This window comes from Hypanus sabinus, chromosome 10, assembly GCF_030144855.1.
Source record: "Hypanus sabinus isolate sHypSab1 chromosome 10, sHypSab1.hap1, whole genome shotgun sequence".
Lineage (NCBI taxonomy): Eukaryota > Metazoa > Chordata > Chondrichthyes > Myliobatiformes > Dasyatidae > Hypanus > Hypanus sabinus.
In genome coordinates, this window is record NC_082715.1 from 28164908 (window position 1) to 28183434 (window position 18527).

An 18527-nucleotide genomic window follows, 5' to 3' on the forward strand; every position below is an offset into this window, starting at 1 on the left:
GGCGGGGACATCACACAGCATCCACTGATTACCCAGTTTGGCAGGGCTGAAGGCTGCTCCCCCTAGACGAGAACGAGCTGAGCGAGCCTGAGGCGACCCAGGGGGTTACACATATTTACATTAGTGAATCTGATCTCCTGTTCACAGTCGATCAATATGAAGCAAACAAGTCACAAAACAAAATCGCAGACCAGTTCAAGAGCATTATTAATGTCACTAAATATCCTACGGTTGAGAGGCATGTCTGTTGACTGCTGGTGATTACCCTGATGATTTCAGCTCTTCCTAGTTGCTCTCAGTAAGAGGCCATGATGGATAAATCATAGCAACAAAATAGGTGTGTGATCCTCTGTTCTTCGTGCATTATAACCAGTAAGTGGCATGGTTTTGTTACCCAAACAGGACATAAACTGGAAGCTGTCACACTCATTTTTGGGTGTAGAGATTAGGTAAATAGCATCATTCCGCAGGGGCACATAGAAGCAGGTTTGACACCTTACTGGCTTCCATGATATAGTTCAATGGTTCCATTTAATATCAGAGAACGTATACAGAACACAACCTGAAATTCTTACTCTCTGCAGACATCCTTGAAACGGAAGAAAAAGAATGAATGACAGAAAAAAACCTAAGAACCCCAAAGCCCCCTACCCCCTTCCACATACAAGCAGCATCAACCCTTCCCCCACTTATTCTAGCAGAAAGCATCAGCATTCCTACCATCCACCAGACCCCAAAGAGAGACCATGGTCTACAGCTCATCAAGAACTGATGTTCATTCCAACAGTTCAGCATCCCTCAGAGACACACACACACACACCCCCCCCCCCCCCCCCGTCCCAGAGAGAGATATCACTCCTTCCTCAGCAATTCTGTCTGTACTTTTATTTCGACTTTCCCGGACTGAAAAATCAGCAGCAAACTCTCACTCACCATCGAGAGAGAGAGATTACCCAAGTTCAGAGGACTCCGACAGCTGCACTCACTCTCTGAATGTTCCAGCTCCCCACAACACTTCAGTTTGCAACACTGGCTAGAAATTAAGTCCACAGGCACCTGTCTTCAGGCCGCTCCTGGAGATATTGAAAGTGTGGCTGAACGGCGAGCTCCAAGAACAGGTACACACAGTTCCTGTGCAGCACCACAGTTTGAGTGCAGCTGTAGATCACGGACTCCAGCCACCTTGAAAAAATAGATAGAGACATTAGAACAATTTAAACTGTTTTGCTGATAGGCCAGGAGAAGTCACCCTCTGGTGCTATGTTTAGCTCTGCACCACCCCCCATGATTATTTTAGGATTCCTTGCGAAAGCTCTGTTTGTTGAAGATACAGAAATATGAAGATCAGTTTTTGAATTGTAATTTTACATTAACATGGAGGAAAGATGCACATGCCCTAGCCCGTGTCACAGATCTCTGCCAACCCTTATTTCCATCTTTCTCTCATTATCATCCCGTCCCAGGGCACTTTTGAACTTCATCATTAAATCTGCAACAAATATAAACCATTTCCTTAGAAACCTGGGATTCTCAAAGTATGACATAATCCTGGACAATTCCACTCACCATTTGAAATCCATGTTCTCTTTGCCCAGCAAACTGTAGCCTGCAGTGTGTGCTATTTTTCACATCCTTGTGGCATTTTCATAAAGCTTTTTTTTTTACAATCTCTCTTTACTCTACAGTTTCCATTACACTAGAAACAAATGCAGCAGAACCAAACAACCATCATCTCAAAATCACACCACGTACTGAGTTGAACATCACTGCCTTTTCTTCGTGGACACCACCTGGACAGCCCACCTTCGCTCCAAGCACTCCAGCAGCCTACAGAAGAGCCCACAAGCTATTTCCAAAAAGTGATTAAAGACGGGAAATTAATGTCGGCCTTGTCATTCCCAGAAGTTAACAAGAAATAAGAAAAGATTAAGCAGGTTTGATCATGAAATGCGAGCATAATTGAAATACACACGCCTCATACAATCTTCCAGAAGAAACACACCTCCTTTTCATGATTTTCCAAGTTCTTCAAACACATTAATGTAATGCCTCCTTAGAAATGAATATCAATGTCAGAAAACAAGAGAACGCTCACAGTAGTAATAGAAGTGTGAGATGGAGGATTGCCAACATATTGAATTCATCTCAGAATTCCACAATAGAACAATGCTCGATTCTCTTTGGATCACACAATAAAGAAAGCAAATCAGTTTAATAATAAAGGGCTCTTTTCTAGTGAGATAGGAGGAGATATTCGAACCTCGATGCTGGTTAAAGAAGACTTATGTGGTTCATCCTAGTGCATCAGGAGTATAGACAGTCCCTGCATAACATAAGGGTTCTGTTACTGTCAAAATGTCCACAAGCTGATTTCTCCAGAACATTCATTCACTATAGTATTGCTCTACATACAGACCATTCAGTCATTCAGCCTAGAGTCTATACAACCATTCCATCAAGGCTGGTTTATTATCCTTCTCAACCCCATTCTCCTTTTGTCTCCCCATTAAACTTTGACACCCTGACTAATCAAGAACTGCTTTAAAGCTACCCAGTGACCAGGCCTCTACAACCTTCTGTGGCAACGAATTCCACAGATTCACTACCCTCTGGCTAAAAAGATTCCTCCTCATCTCCGTTCTTCTATTCTGAGGCTGCGCCCTCTGGTCCGAGATAGGAAACACCATTGCACATCCATTCTATTGAGGTCTTTCAAGACTTATGATTTTTTTATTTCATGTAATAATTATCCTAACACTGCCCATAATTAAGCTAATGGAAATATAAAAATGATGGCAAACCAGTCATTAATGAATACCATGAAAAAAGTATTATTCTTAGCTTCAAAATGTTTTAAAATATATGGGAGGATTTGCATAAAGTCAGATTCCCATAAGTTATGTCATAGTAACCAGGGGAGCCCAGCGCCTGTAATTTGTGAAACTCCAACAGCACTTAAGAATCTGAAAACATCACAGAACAAAGAACAAAGTCAGAAACCCTGACGAAGGGTCTCGATCTGTAACGTCGACAGCGCTTCTCCCTATAGATGCTGCCTGGCCTGCTTTGTTCTACCAGCATTTTGTGTGTGTTGTTGACAGAACAAAGCAGCTCACTTGACTAACACTGTATTTATCTGCTGCATGGAGCTTCAGTGTATCATGCAATGTTTACAACTCAAAGGATTAGGGCAGCTGATGAAACAGAACACTTTATTTAAAAGTCCTTCTTCAAATCATAAACCACCCTGACTTGAAATTTATATGTCTTTCCTCTTCGTCCTTTGGTCAAAATCCCTACTGCGACTGTACAGTGGAAGCAAGTACAATCTCGACAAGGACTTTAACATTTCAAGATGGCAGCCTCAAACCACACCCTCAGTAGAAATGGAGGTAATAAATAGAGGGTCTTTTGTCTTGAAAGCTTTCTTGTTTCCATTCCACATATGCAACCTGACCTGCTTAATTCAGATTTCCACCATCCGTACCTTTTTGATATTTAATAATCTCTGACCTTGTCAAGGATGCTCATACAGTGAGAATGAATTTAAAAATCAAAGCAACTGGGCTGAGAGAGAAGTGTACTCTCATAGATAAATCACTGCACTACAACACCAGTCTGCAGTTTATGATATCTGAGCTCCTAATGTGGTAATTCCCACCCAGTTATTGTAATGGAGTTGTACAGCTCGCTTGGCCCACCATCATGCCTATTTTTACCATTCCCACATGGCTGCATTAATTCTATATCTTTCAAAGCCTTGCTCATTCAAGTACCTCTTCAGATTTCTTCTATGTGTTGTTACTGTTCCTGCTTGGAACACCTCCTCTGGAGTGAAATATTTACCCTTCAAACTATCATTACCATGAGGACCCTTAGCATGGGAAACAGACACTGTCTATCCACCCTCCCTATCAATGCTTCTCATAATTTTATCATGTCACCTCTCGGTCTATGTTGCCTTCTATACCAGTTTGACTCAGGAGATGCACAGGAAAATAAACTACATCAATCAATATCACTGGCAGTATTTGTGATATAGCTATCATCTATTTTATCGATTGAAGATTTAGGATTCAAAGATATTACTGTGAAAGTGTTGAGTACTTGTTTTTCACGTGTACGACCATGAATTGAAAGTTAGTTTTGAGTGACAAGTGAAATTCTGTTCTATTTCCCAGCTCTATGGATCACATATGAAATAAATATTGGCGTACCAATCTAATCTTTCTGTATATGCTTGTCTTGTACAAATTGTCCCTGAATGATATTGAGTGAGAACTTTAAAAAAAATTTTGGTTCTAATTTAAACTTTAGATGAGTGGCCAGGAGGGAAGGTTAGAAACACACATGTGGGACAATAAGTTACCTGCTTAAGAAACCCAGAAGGTGGAGCAGCAATGAGGAGAAAATCTGCAGATTCTGGAAATCCAAGCAACAGACACAAAATGCTGGAGGAACTCAGCAGGCCAAGCAGCATCTATGGAAAAGAGTAAACAGTTGGTTCGGGCCAAGACTGGAAAGAAAAAGATGAGAAGTTAGAGCAAGAAGGTTAGAGCCAGATAGAGCATCTGTAAGAGGAAAAGGAGTGTCAACAATTTGGATCAAAACCCTACATCAGGATTGTCCCCATCACCCATCCAACCCATTGCCTCCTCCTCACTACAGAAACTCAGTCTTTAAAAAAAAGTGACTCTTCTACCACAGATGCTCTTCAGCTCATTCATTCCGGCATCTGCTGCCTCCAGAGTCTCCATCACACTTCTTTGAGGAGGTTCTCACTGCTGGATTTAAAATAAAATATTAATCCTCAACATCAACATCACCTAATGTTTTTAATAAGTGGATGTGAAATGACATTAAAGTGTATGAACTTTATTGCTGTTGTTCTGGTGAATATCTGTCTATGAACCAATTTTCACGGAAAATATTGCCAATAGCAATATTGAAACCAGCATGGTCATGGGGATAACGTACAAGGAAGTAGTGACTAAACCTGGGTCACTGGTGCGGTAAAGCGTTAACTTAACCGCTACCCGACCGTGCTGCCCTAATCTCACAACTTCTGCCATGAAGGAGGACAAAGGGCAGCAGGTGCATGGGAACACCAGCACCTCCAGTTTTCACTTTATGCCTCCAACCCGATGGCATGAACATTGATTTCTCCAACTTCTAGTCATGCCATTCCCTCTCCTTCACCATTCCCCATTCTCTTTCCCTCTCTCAACTTACCTGGCCATCACCTCCCTCTGGTGCCCCTCCCTTTTTTCTTTCTTCCACGGCTTCTGTCCTCTCCTTTCAGATTCCCCCTTCTCCAGCCCTGTATCTCTTTCATGAATCAACTTCTCAGCTCTTTGCTTCACCCCCCTCTCTCCTAGTTCTACCTGTCAACCTGTGTTTCTTCCTCCCCTCCCCCACCCTTTTCCTTTGGTTCCTCATCTTTTCTTTTCCAGTCCTGATGGAGGGTCTCGGCCAAAACATAACTGTACTCTTTTTCACAGATGCTGCCTGTACCGCAGAGTTCCTCCAGCATATTGTGTGTGTTGGGTTTTTGAAATATAGCCATTTTTGTGATTTGGGAAATGCAACAGCCATCCAGGACACACAATGAACTCTGGCGATCAAGTCATAATTGAATATACCATTTAGGAATGTTTAGACATGACTAAATTTGGTGAAGGGAGAGCATAACACTCTGGGAAAGGTTTCACTGCTAATGTAATGGTTTTCCTGTAGCTGCAGTGTTTGGGTTGTGGCTGGAGATAACGGGGGCTTTGGAATGTGCACCGTCCAATGAAGGAAGTGTTTCTTTTCTTGTTGTGTGCCTGACACCGTGGTGATATGGGTCTTTTGTTTGGCGGAAGATGATCAGAGAAGATGCCAGAAGGAGAGGTCGTAGACACAGGACGGAGTGGACTTGGAGAGGGGCCAGGAGTCGACGAAGTCCGGGGAAATCGATGGAGGGCCAGTGGAAGGGAAACCATGAGCTCCAACTTGTGCATGTTAGACAATTTCATTAAAATGGGCCCCTTTCTTTTTGTTTTTCTTTACTAACCCTTTAGTCAAATTCAGGATTATAAAGCTAAATCGTTTAATTGCATATGGTGTACTGCCTGTTATTTCCTGATACTGATTTGTAACAGGTGAACCGATCACACAGCATCCACACGAACAAGAGGCTTTGCACCTCAGATTTCACACGTTTGGTGGGGCCAGAGACTCTCTTCCTTATACTAGCACCACCGGCCAAGCCAGAGGGTTACACAAAACTATTGGCCTTTGCTGGTTTCTTAATAAACAATTGAACATACTTCTTCTCCACTTAGATCTTCGTTAGTGGAATGTGTCGTACAGTGTCAACCCCACCCCCGTGCTTAGTCTCTGAGCAGTTTTGGTTTGTTTTTAATGTCACCGCTGCAATTGAATTTACAGGATAACTACAAGTACTCCCCAGCTTATGAATGTACATTTGAATAAGCATTTGGGATGGATTTCCACCTGCCATGTGGGAATGTGTTTCAGAGTTACATTTCCAACTTGGAATTGTGCTGGGTACAAAGTCCATGGCAAAGCAACCCTGTTGATATCTGGGAGAGGACCTGCACTGGTCAGAATACAGTTGGATCATCATCATTGTGTTATCAAAAGGTTCTAAGGAAGTGAAGGATGAGGCAAAAACTTGTTGGTTTTGGTGGTTGTTAGGTGTTACAATAAAAATGAAGAACAGATAAAGAAAAAGAACACATGGTTATCTTGTATTAAATACCAGCTCAGATGAGATGACAGACGTTCCAGTGGGAAGAATCACCTATCAAACTGACAGATTCAGTGGAGTGATACCAACCCTTGTATATAGGTGATTATATAAAAATACAAACAAGCATAGGCAAAGTTAAACTATGTGAAAAAATTACAAGTTTATGCTCAACAATACCAAGGATAGGGAGACATGCTCTTGTTTCACACAGGTATTAGGGAACTTTTTTACTTCCCCCAAGAACAGACCTGGCCCGGCTTTATGAACACAGGGAAAAGAGAGGTCAAGACTTGAAACTATCCTGGCACCTAAAGAACGACTGCTCTATGACTTTACATTTGTATTTTCCCCATGATCCCTGAATGTCTTTGAATAAGAAACTTCTATCCATCTCAGGTTCAAAATTAACAATTTTAAATCCACCTTTTTTTTCCTGAAAAATAATCAAAACTTCCACTACATTTAATGCACAGATATGTTTCATTTATTCTGAAAGGAATTGCTCTAATTCAAGTTAAAACAAAATTATATTCCTTGCTACAGGGTTCCTCAGCCAGGGTAACTGGTACAAGCTGCCACTGAAGCCAAATGAGGTAGGCCTCCCTGCCAACACACAGTTGCTGGCACATCTCTTGCACAATAGTCTATACTCCTGCCACTAAGCTCCATCTTCCACTTACTCTGGCAACATTTTGGACTGAAGCATCCATTAAGGATCACGTACCGTGAGCCAAATGCTTTCCCATGATCAAGCAACATGAAAAAGAACTCAATAATCACAGGTTGAGACTGTATGAGCCAAATAAAGATGTCTGGGTGAGCTAGCTTCTGCAGGGGAGTCTGAGGAACCTACTTCAGTTTAGGTAAGTAACTTATTTAACTTTCCTTTGTTACAGATTGCATCCTCTTTTTCTGCTACCTATACCTTTAATATTCTTCCCAACCTCCAGTCACAGCTTGACATCCCGTCACAAGCTCCCTGTCCATCTGCCCAACATCCATCAGTTGTCTACTCCAATACCTAGCTCTAATAGGAGGCCTGAATTTCCGACATCTGCAGGACATCTACTCCAACCATTCCCTCAAAACCAATCTGTGCTTACCTATCTGCTCCCTAATCCAACTGATGTTCTACTACCGATTGACGATCCACTCTCCAAATTAGTTTCTCCAAAGGACCCACAACAGCAAGAGATTGCAGTGTAAATTCTACCCTGTGCAGCTTTAGACTAGCACATCAGTCATCCTTTCGCATCCAAAACAACATGTACCAGAAGCCAAATGTAGATGGGCCATCGATTAGGCAGGTCTGGCCCAAACTTCAATGCTTATTTATGATGTAACATGTACAACACACTGGAGGAACTCAGCAGGTCCGGCAGCATGTGTGGAAATGAGCAGTCAAAATTTCGGGCTGAGCCCCTTCGTCAGGACTGAAGAGGAAGGGGACAGGGGCCCTTTAAGGGAGGTGGGGGGAGGGTGGGAAGGAGAAGGCTGGTAGGTGCCAACTGAAAAACCAGTAAGGAGAAAGATCAAGGGGTGGGGGAGGGGAAGCAGAGAGGGATAGGCAGGAAAGGTGAAGAAGGAATGTAAGGGGAAAGCACTATGGGTTGTAGAAGGAGGTGGAATCATGAGAGAGATGATAGGCAGCCAGAGGAGGAGGCAGAGTGAAACTGGGATGGGGGAAGGGAGGGGGAGGGAATTACCGGAAGTTGAAGCATTCATTTCCACGGATGCTGCCTGACCTGCTGAGTTCCTCCAGCATGTTGTACGTGTCACTTTGACCCCAGCATCTGCAGTATACTTTGTGTTCACTCATTTATAATGTGGGGCTTGTGAACTGGGAGAGAAATACTGAAAAATTAAGTTAGAAGTACATTTTCATTTTTTGATAACTATTTTCTAAAGTGGCATGGATAATTAACTATACTCAAAGATGCCATATAAATGCACCTGATTGTGCTTATTGCTCGTGAATCTGTGAATTCTCAGGGTGCGACAGTGCAGAGTAAAATTATAGAAGGGCAGAATAAACAATAAACCATCTCTGCTGGTGGAAATTGAAACACAAGACAGAAGATGTTGGCATCTAGAGCAGTAAAATCTGCTGAGGAACTCAACAGATCAGGCAGAATCTGAGCGAGGAAATAGACAGTTGATGCCATTAAAGTGAAGGTGCAAGAGTAACTTATAAGAATGTCAATGGGTCTGCAGGGCTTGAGTTACAGTGCTATAAAAGGTATTGACCCCCACTTGGAAGTTTTCCTTTTTTATTGTTTTACAACATTGAATCACAGTGGGTTTAACGAGGCTTTTTCTGAGAATGTTCAACAGAAAAAAAAGACTCTTTTGTGTTAAAGTGAAAACAGATCTCCACAAAGTAATCTATATTAATTACAAATGTAAAACACAAAATAATTTATTGCTTAATTACTCTCCCCCTTTAATATGCCACTCCAAATCATGGCTGGTGCAGCCAATTGGTTTCAGAAGTCATATAGTTAGTTAAATGGCGATCACCTATCTGCAGTCAAGGTGTTTGAATTGATTAAAACCTGTATCCAGAAGGTCCAACTGCTGGTGAGTCAGCATCCTGCTATAAACGACACCACGAAGACAAAAGAACACTCCAAGCAACACTGTGAAAAGGTTATTAAAAAGCACAAGTTAGGAGATGGATACAAGCAAATCTCCAAGTCACTGAATATCCTTTGGAGTGCAGTTGTCAATAATCAAGAAATAGAAGGGAGGCGAGGGAGGAGATTGCTGAGTGTCTGGTGATGATCTTTGCATCATCAATAGGGATGGGGGAGGTTCCAGAGGATTGAAGGGTTACAGATGTTGTTCCCTTATTCAAGAAAGGGAGTAGAGATAGCCCAGGAAATTATAGACCAGTGAGTCTTACTTCAAGTAGTTGGCAAGTTGATGGAAAAAGTCCTGGGAGGTAGGATTTATGAGCATTTGGAGAGGCATAATATGATTAGGAATAATCAGCATAGCTTTGTCAAAGTCAGGTCGTGCCTTAAGAGCCTGATTGAATTTTTTGAGGATGCGACTGACCACGTTGATGAAGGTATAGCAGTAGATGCAGTGTATACGGATTTCAGCAAGGCATTTGATAAGGTACCCCATGCAAGGCTTATTGAGAAAGTAAGGAGGCATGCGATCCAACATTGCTTTGTGGATCCAGACCTGGCTTGCCCACAGAAGGCAAAGAGTGGTTGTAGACGGGTCACATTCTGCATGGAGGTCAGTGACCAGTGGTGTGCCTCAGGGATCTGTTCTGGAACCCCTTCTCTTCGTGATTTTTAAAAAAAATGACCTGGATGAGGAAGTGGAGAGATGGGTTAGTAAATGTGCTGATGACACAAAAGTTGGGGGTGTTGTGGATAGTGTGGAGGGCTGTCAGAGGTTACAACGGGACATCGATAGGATGCAAAACTGGGCTGAAAAGTGGCAGATGGAGTTCAACCCAGATAAGTGTAAGGTTGTTCATTTTGGTAGGTCAAATATGATGGGAGAATATAGTATATAGACTCTTGGCAGTGTGGACGATCAGGTTATCTTGGGGTCTGAGTCCATAAGACACTCAAAGCAGCTGCGTAGGTTGACTCTGTGGTTAGAAGGCGCACGGTGTATGGGCTTTCATCAATCGTGGGATTGAGTTTAGGAGCTGAGTTGTGGTGTTGCAGCTATATAGGACCCTGGTCAGACCCCACTTGGAGTACTGTGCTCAGTTCTGGTCACCTCATTACAGGAAGGATGTGGAAACTATAGAAAGGGAGCAGAGGAGATTTTCAAGAATGTTGCCTGGATTGGGGACCATGCCATCTGAGAATAGGTTGAGTGAACTTGGCCTTTTCTCTTTGGAGCAACAGAGGATTAGAGGTGTATAAGATGATGAGAGGCATTGATCGCGTGGATAGTCAGAGGCTTTTTCCCCGGGTTGAAATGACTATCATGAGAGGGCATAGTTTTAAGGTGCTTGGAATTAGGTACAGAAGAGATGTCAGGAGTAAGTTGTTGTTTGTTTTTTTTTAAACGCAGAGAGTGGTGAGTGCATGGAATGGGCTGCCAACGATGGTGGTGGAGGCAGATACGATAGGGTCTTTTAAGATACTCCTGGATAGGTACATGGAGCTTAGAAAAATAGAGTGCTATGGGTAAGCCTAGGTACTTGCTTTAGAAATTACATGTTTGGCACAGCATTGTGGGCCGAAGGGCCTGTATTGTGCTGTAGTTGTTCTAGAAAGAATATGGCACAGCTGAAAATCTGTCTAGAGCAGGCAGTCCATGCAAGACTATTCAAGAGGGAACTAGTGAGGGAGGCCACCAAGAGCTCTATGACAACTCTGGAGGAGTTACAAACTTCAGTGGCCCAAATGGGAGAGTGAGAAAGTGAAAGCCACTGTTTAAAAAAAAAGAAAACTTGGCTAGAGTTTGTCAGAAGGCATGTAGGAGATTTTATAGTCTGCTGAAAGAAGGTTCAATGGTCTGATGAAACCAAAATTAAACTTATTTGCCATCAAACTAAAAGCTTTGTTTGGCGTGAGCCAAACACCGCACGTCAAAAACACACCATCCCTACTGTGAAGCATGGTGGTAGCTGCATCATGCTGTAGGGAAGCTTCACTGCAGCAGGCCCTGGAAGGCTTGTGAAGGTAGAAGGTGAAATGAATGCAGCAAAACACAGGGAAATCCTGGAGGAAAGCCTCATACAGTCTGCATGTATGTGACTTGGGAGAAGATTTGTTTTCCAGCAAGACAATGACCTCAAGCATAACACCAAAGCTACAGAGGAATGGCTTAAGTACAAAGTAGATGTCCTGGAGTGGCCAAGTCGGAGTGCAGACCTCACTCCAATCAAACAACTCACTGGAGGAGACGGCTCCACAAATATCCCCATCTTCAATGATAGGAGCCCAGCACACTTGTGCAAAAGATAAGGCTGACTCATTTACAACAACCGTCAGTCATAAATGTCGAGTAGGTGATCCAGCTCGGCCTCCTCCAGAAATCCCCAGTGTCCCAGATGTCAGTATACAGCCGATCCAATTCACTCCACGTGATATCAAGAAATGGCTGAAAGTACTGGATACTGCAAAGGCTATGAGCCCAGACAAAATCCTGGCAATAGTCCTGAAGATTTGTGCTCCAGAACTTGCTGCACCACTAGCCAAGCTGTTCCAGTACAGCTACAACATTGGCATCTACCCAGCAATGTGGAAAACTGTCCACAAGAAACAGGAAAGTCCAACCCAGCCAATTATGCCCTGTCAGCCTACTATCAATCAAATAGAACGGGTCATCAACTGTGCTATCATGCAGCACCTACTCAGCAATTAAATGCTTACGGATGCCCAGTTTGGGTTCTGTCCAGGCCACTCAGCTCCTGACCTCATCACCTCCTTGGTCCAAACATGGACCAAAGAGCTAAATACCAGAGGTGAGGTGAGAGAGATAGCCCTCAGCATCAAGGCAGCATTTGACTGAGTATGGCATCAAGATGCCCCAGCTAAAATGGAGTCAATGGGAATTAGAGGGAAACCCTCCACTGGTTGGAATCAAACCTGACCCAAATGCAGCAGGACCTGGACAATATCCAGACCTGGGCTGACATGTAACATTCGAGCCACGCAAGTGCCAGAAAATGACCATCTCCAACAAGAGAGGCTCTAACCATCACCCCTTGACATTCAGTGGCATCATCATCACTGAATCCCCTACTATCAACATCCTGGGGGTTACCATTGACAGGAAACTGAACTGGTCTAGCCGTATAAACACTGTGGCTACCACAGCAGGTCAAAAGCTAGGAATCCTGTGGCGTGTAACTCACCTCCTGACTCCCCAAAGCCTGTCCACCATCTACAAGGCTCAGGTTAGGAGTGTAATGGAATACTCACCACTCACCCGGATGACAGCAGCTCCATCAACACTCAGGAGCTTGACATCATCCGGTACAAGGCAGCCCACTTGATTGGTACCCCTTTCCCAAGCACCCAATCCCTCCAACATCGATGAACAGTTGCAGCAGTGTGTACTATCTACAAGATGCACTGGAACAGCACACCAAAGTTCCTAAGGCAGCACCTTCCAGACCCCACGACCACTATCATCTAGAAGGATGAGGACAGCAGATACCTGGGAACACCATCACTTGGAAAACCCCCTCCAAGTCACTCAACATCCTGACTTGGAAACATATCACCATTCCTCCATTGTTGCTGGGTCAAAATCATGGAAATCCCTCCCTAACAGCACAGTGGGTGTACCTACACCTCAGGGACTGCAGTGGTTCGAGAAGGCAGCTCATCACCTCCTTCTGAAAGGCAACTAGGGTTGGGCAATAAATGCTGGCTTAGCTGGCGACACCCAGATCCCATAAATGACTAAATAGGAGAAACTGTGGCTGACTGGAATAGGGCTGTTCACTCAAGATCCCCATGCAAACTGACAGAGCTTGAGCAGTTTTGTAAAGAAGAATGGGGAAAGTTTTACATTGTAGCGTCCAGATGTGCAAAACTGGAGACGTATCCACACACTGAAGTCTGTAATTGCTGCCAAAGGGGCATCTACTCAATACTGACTTGAAGGGGGATGAATACTAATGCAATTATTGTGTTTTATATTGTAACTAATTTAGATCACTTTGTAGAGATGTTTTCACTTTGACACAGAGGTGTCTTTCTCTGTTGATCAGTGTCAAAAACACCAAATTAAATCCACTGTTATTCAATGTTGTCAAGCAACAAAAAATAAAAACTTCCGGGGGGGGAGGGGGTGAATACTTTTTATAGGCACTGTGTCAGGAGAGTCTTTCTCACTATTTCTCAAGCTCTAATGAGGACTACATTGCATTATGGATGTGTAGCATACATGCCAGCTACAGAAAGTATTTTAAAAATGCTGGATGTTGAGCAACCTCAGGCCCTCAGGATATGTAGTGGCACATTCAAAACATCACCAGTATCAGCTCTTCAAGTCGAAACGGGGGAAATGCCATTAAGATTTAGAAAGAATAAAGCTACATTACTGGGTTAACTATTCACATCAGCTAAAGCTATATTAAAGGACTGCTGGGAACATAATAATTCAAATTATAGTAGCTTTGGATGGATCAGGGATGCAACAGCACAAAAATATGACCTACACGAGATGGAATATAACCCTACAGTTCCATTATTTGATGTTCCTCCATGGCTCTTTACAATACATCCAGTGGATATAAACCCGCAACAACTTTTTAAAAAGTCTGTGGAATCAAACTCATAGTACAATAATATATAGACCTGCATTTTAGAAACGAACTTATAATATTTATGGATGGATCAAAAGACCCTACATCTGGTCACACAGGTATTGCAGTCTACATTCCTCAGTGCAAAACTAGCATTAGGAAAAGAGCATCAAACCATTTATCAGTGTATACAACAGAATTAATGACAATATTGAGTGCATTATCTTGGATAGAAGAAAATAATGTCAAAAAGGCTGTAACCTGTTCAGACAGTTTGTCTGTATTAACCTCTATCAAATCAAGAAAATCTGAAAGCATACAGGATAGTTTATTGGAGATTATATGCAAGTTATATACCCTGACCGAAAATGGGGTAGATGTAAGCTTCTTTTGGGTTCCTGTTCATTGTGGTGTGGAGGGTAATGAAAAAGTGGACATTATAGATAAACAATCACTCAAATTGTCTATAATAGATCCCTCTAAGCAAAGCGGAAGTCAAAAGCATGATAAAAACACGTATTGAGGAGACATGGCAGAAGCACTGGGATGAGAGTGAAACAGGGAGACAACTGTACAAAATACAAAGGCAATGCAGATACCAAAGAATATCAGGTGGGCATAGAAAGATAGAAGTGATCATCAGTCGTTTAAGAATTGGACACACAAGTCTTAATTACACATTATATAAAATAGGGCAACATCCAACTGGGTTGTGTGACTACTGTAATCAACCAGAAACAATTGAACATGTATTGATAAAATGTAAGAAGTATTAAAGACAAAGAGTGAAGATGATAGGAGCGCTTAAGATAAACAAAAAAAAATCTGCTGCGGGTATAGATAGACATTTTAAGTGGGAGTTCAAGAGAAATAAGGACCGATATCATGAAGTATCTGAAAGACTCTGGTTTATTATACAGAATTTAGGGAATGCAATCTTTTCATTCCTCCTGTTTATCAAACGATCCACACTCCAGTCTAGTAGGTGGCAGTAATGCACCTTAAAGCTGCTTTGCCAACCACCATAAAACAACACAGGAAGAAGTCTTACTTGAAAAGCAAACACGAGGAAATCTGCAGATGCTGGAAATTCAAGCAACACACACACACAAAGTGCTGGTGGAACACAGCAGGCCAGGCAGCGTCTATAGGGAGAAGCACTGTCGATGTTTTGGGCCGAGACCCTTCGTCAGGACTAACTGAAAGGAAAGACAGTAAGAGACTTGAAAGTAGGAGGGGAAGGGCAAAATGCGAAATGATAGAAGAAGACCAGAGGGGATGGGGTGAAGCTGAGAGCTGGAAAGGTGATTGGCAAAAGGGATTCAGAGCTGGAGAGGGGAAAGGATCATGGGATGGGAGGCCTAGGGAGAAAAAAAGGGGGAGGGGAGCACCAGAGGGAGATGGAGAACAGGCAGAGTGATGGGCAGAAAGAGGAAAAAAAAGGGGGGGGGAAACTAAATATATCAGGGATGGGATAAGAAGGGGAGGAGGGGCATTAATGTAAGTTAGAGAAGTCAATGTTCATGCCATCAGGTTGGAGGCTACCCAGCCAGTACATAAAGTGTTGTTTCTCCAACCTGAGTGTGGCTTCATCTTGACAGTAAAGGAGGCCATGGATAGACATATCAGAATGGGAATGGGAATGGGACGTGGAATTAAAATGTGTGGCCACTGGGAGATACTGCTTTCTCTGGTGGACAGAGAGAGTGTAGGTGTTCAGCAAAACGATCTCCCAGTCTGCGTCAGGTCTCACCAATATATGAAAGGCCACACCGGGAGCACCGGACGCAGTATACCACACCAGCCGACTCACAGGTGAAGTGTCGCCTCACCTGGAAGGACTGTCTGGGGCCCTGAATGGTTGTGAGGGAGGAAGTGTAAGGGCAGGTGTAGCACATGTTCCGCTTACAAGGATAATTGCCAGGAGGGAGATTGGTGGGAAGGGATGGAGGGGATGAATGGACAAGGGAGTCGTGCAGGGAGCTATCCCTGTGGAAAGCAGAAAGAGTGGGGTAGGGAAAGATGTGCTTGGTGGTGGGATCCCATTGGAGGTGGTGGAAGTTACAGAGAATTATACGTTGGACCTGGAGGCTGGTGGGGTGGTAGGTGAGGACAAGGGGAACCCTATCCGGAGTGGGGTGATGGGTGGATGGGGTGAGGGCAGATGTGCGGGAAATGGGAGAGATGCGTTTGAGAGCAGAGTTGATGGTGGAAGAAGGGAAGCCCCTTTGTTTAAAAAAGGAAGACATCTCCTTCTTTCTGGAATGAAAAGCCTCATCCTGAGAGCAGATGTGGCGGAGACGGAGGAATTGCATTTTTGCAAGAGACAGGGTGGGAAGAGGAATAGTCCAGGTAGCTGTGAGAGAAGTCATCTTACTCACTAGGGCCCTTCGCTCCAAGTGGAGCAGAGGCTATCGATGACCTCCCGGCTCCATTATCCGATGATTGGAGTTCATCAATCCATTGTACTGGGGGTCGGCCTGTGCAGCTTCACCGGAGACCCGGTGGCCGGCTTGCCCGCTTCCACCTCTCACCACGGGGACTGCGGTTCGACTTTGGGAGGCACGAGGAGAACCCGATTACCCTGGTTTTCTGTTACGGCTCAGGGCTCTCTCCACAGAGGTGTACACATTCTCGAGGCGCATTTCCTCCAGGGCAGTGGAATCCAAAGCTAGAAATGCAGATGGGTAACTTTTCCAAAAGTTGTGGTTGCTATATGGAACTAGCTGCCAGAGATGGATCCAATGACAATATTGAAAAGGCATTTGGATTAGGAATTAGGCACATGATTAGGAAAGGTCTAGACTGTAGTGATATGGGTAATTGCGACTTGCTCAGTCAGATAAGCCCTTCGACAACATTGGGTCAATGCCATTTACCCTGCGACTCTTAACTGGTCTCTCCACAGATTAACCTTGAACACCGAACTCCTCCAGTACCTCGATTTTCGCTCCGGATATGGGAAATTTATTTTAAGTAAGAGTTCTTCTTAAAGAATCTCTAATTCATTGCCTGATTTATTTTAAAACATCCAACGATCAAATTGAAAGGAAACAATTTAACGCTCGCACACATTTGCTCCCCAAGCAATCAAACCTCTCCATTGCTGGGGAATAGGAATCTGTAAATCGCAAGGAATGGTGGAGCGAACTGTCGCAAACAAGTCTGTTTACTTGCAACAATTGCAGCGAGGCGACCTTGAGCTTTGTGCCCGGCCGAACGAAGCTCACCTGCGTCCGGAGCGGCGCGGTCCCGGGCCGGCAGCGTCCTCCCCTGACCCGCCTTGCCCCGGCGGGGATTGGTTTGCCGTCCGGCTGTGGGAACGCCCTCTGGTCTCCCCCTTCACTCTAACCTCAGCTCTGCTGAAAGTGAGCTGTTGATCGCAGAGCAACCGAGAGTGGTCGCCGCATGGACCTGGAAGTAGCTAAACAGCAGCGCACGTCGATGCTGCAAGCCGACACCGAGCCCCGGGCGAAGAGTCGCTGGCACAACCACCGGGTGCTCATTGCAGTGAGTATCAGGCAGGGGGCTACCCAGCGGCTCCGGCTAAAGGGAGAGTCCCTTCTTAATCCAATTACCCAGCTTCCAACGCTGCCCCAACTTAACTGCCCTGTTACTACGGTTTACTTCTGTGCGATTTGCTTTTTGTTTTCTGATCTATTTAATTCACATTAGACGCGAGCTGATGCATAATTTGCTATGTCTTCAAAGTTTATAGGTTTCCCTGCAAATATTGTACAAGGTGCACAGTATCCGGAGTTGTCAGTAGTTTGAAATGTTGCGGAATTACGGATGTAAATTTCACATGCGGGACACGGCCTCCCAACTTTTCTGACAGTTTGGGGTAGATTTTCCGCCCTGGAAACTTGAGGGGCTGAGAATGAGGCGGAATTGGAGATACTGGAACAAAAAACAGAACTTGCTGGAAACGCTCAACAACTCGGGAAATCTGCGGAGAGAGAGTGAGTTAATGTTTATGGTCTGACGAGGGATCCTTGTGGTGTGAAGCGTTTACCACACAGACCGAGCGCTTTCAGTATCTTGTGGGTTCGGAACTCGAGGGTGTGATTATTACAATGTATCGGAAATTTGGATGTCTTGAGCAAGCATGTGAGGAAATTGGGTACAACCCTCTATGCATTTATTATGGGTTGTATGCTGGATACAGAATTACCACCTTCAGCGCTTGTCCACTTCATCTGTCTTATTACTGCGGGCCGGTGGAGAGAATTAGCACAGTGAATAGAATTACTGTTGACAAAAGTGCTTTCGACCCAAAATGCTCTTTAATATCCCAAAAAGGTCTCCTTTTTTTTCTAAAGTCCTTGATTCAATAAATGCAGTGGCTGAGTAAAATCAACTCTGGCTATGAATTATCTGACCATGAGAGATTTATTAATTTATCTATAGTGCAGAGTTGGCCCTCCAGGCCACACCCAGCAATCCCCCAATTCCCAGCAATCCCCCAATTTAAACCAAACCATTTCACAGGACAATTTACAACGATCATTTAACCTGCCAAGCGGTACA

The 18527-nt window shown here is 43.9% G+C and overlaps 1 protein-coding gene and 1 long non-coding RNA gene across 2 annotated transcripts in view; one reads left to right on the forward strand and one right to left on the reverse strand.

The window, feature by feature from the left end:
- Window positions 1-823: 823 nt before the first annotated feature.
- Window positions 824-17219, reverse strand: LOC132400530 (uncharacterized). Its single transcript, XR_009514282.1, has 3 exons — window positions 16379-17219; window positions 4370-4480; window positions 824-1182 (listed from the first exon to the last, which is right to left on the reverse strand). It is a non-coding gene; the product is annotated as an uncharacterized LOC132400530 (long non-coding RNA).
- Window positions 17220-17240: 21 nt separating this feature from the next.
- The window catches only part of LOC132400527 (venom phosphodiesterase 2-like), a 116620-nt gene continuing 115333 nt past the window's right edge, over window positions 17241-18527 (forward strand). Inside the window, exon 1 of the mRNA XM_059981568.1 lies at window positions 17241-17507. Coding sequence (XP_059837551.1) covers window positions 17406-17507 — 102 coding nt within the window. The 5' untranslated portion in view covers window positions 17241-17405. The remainder of the gene's footprint in view (window positions 17508-18527) is intronic.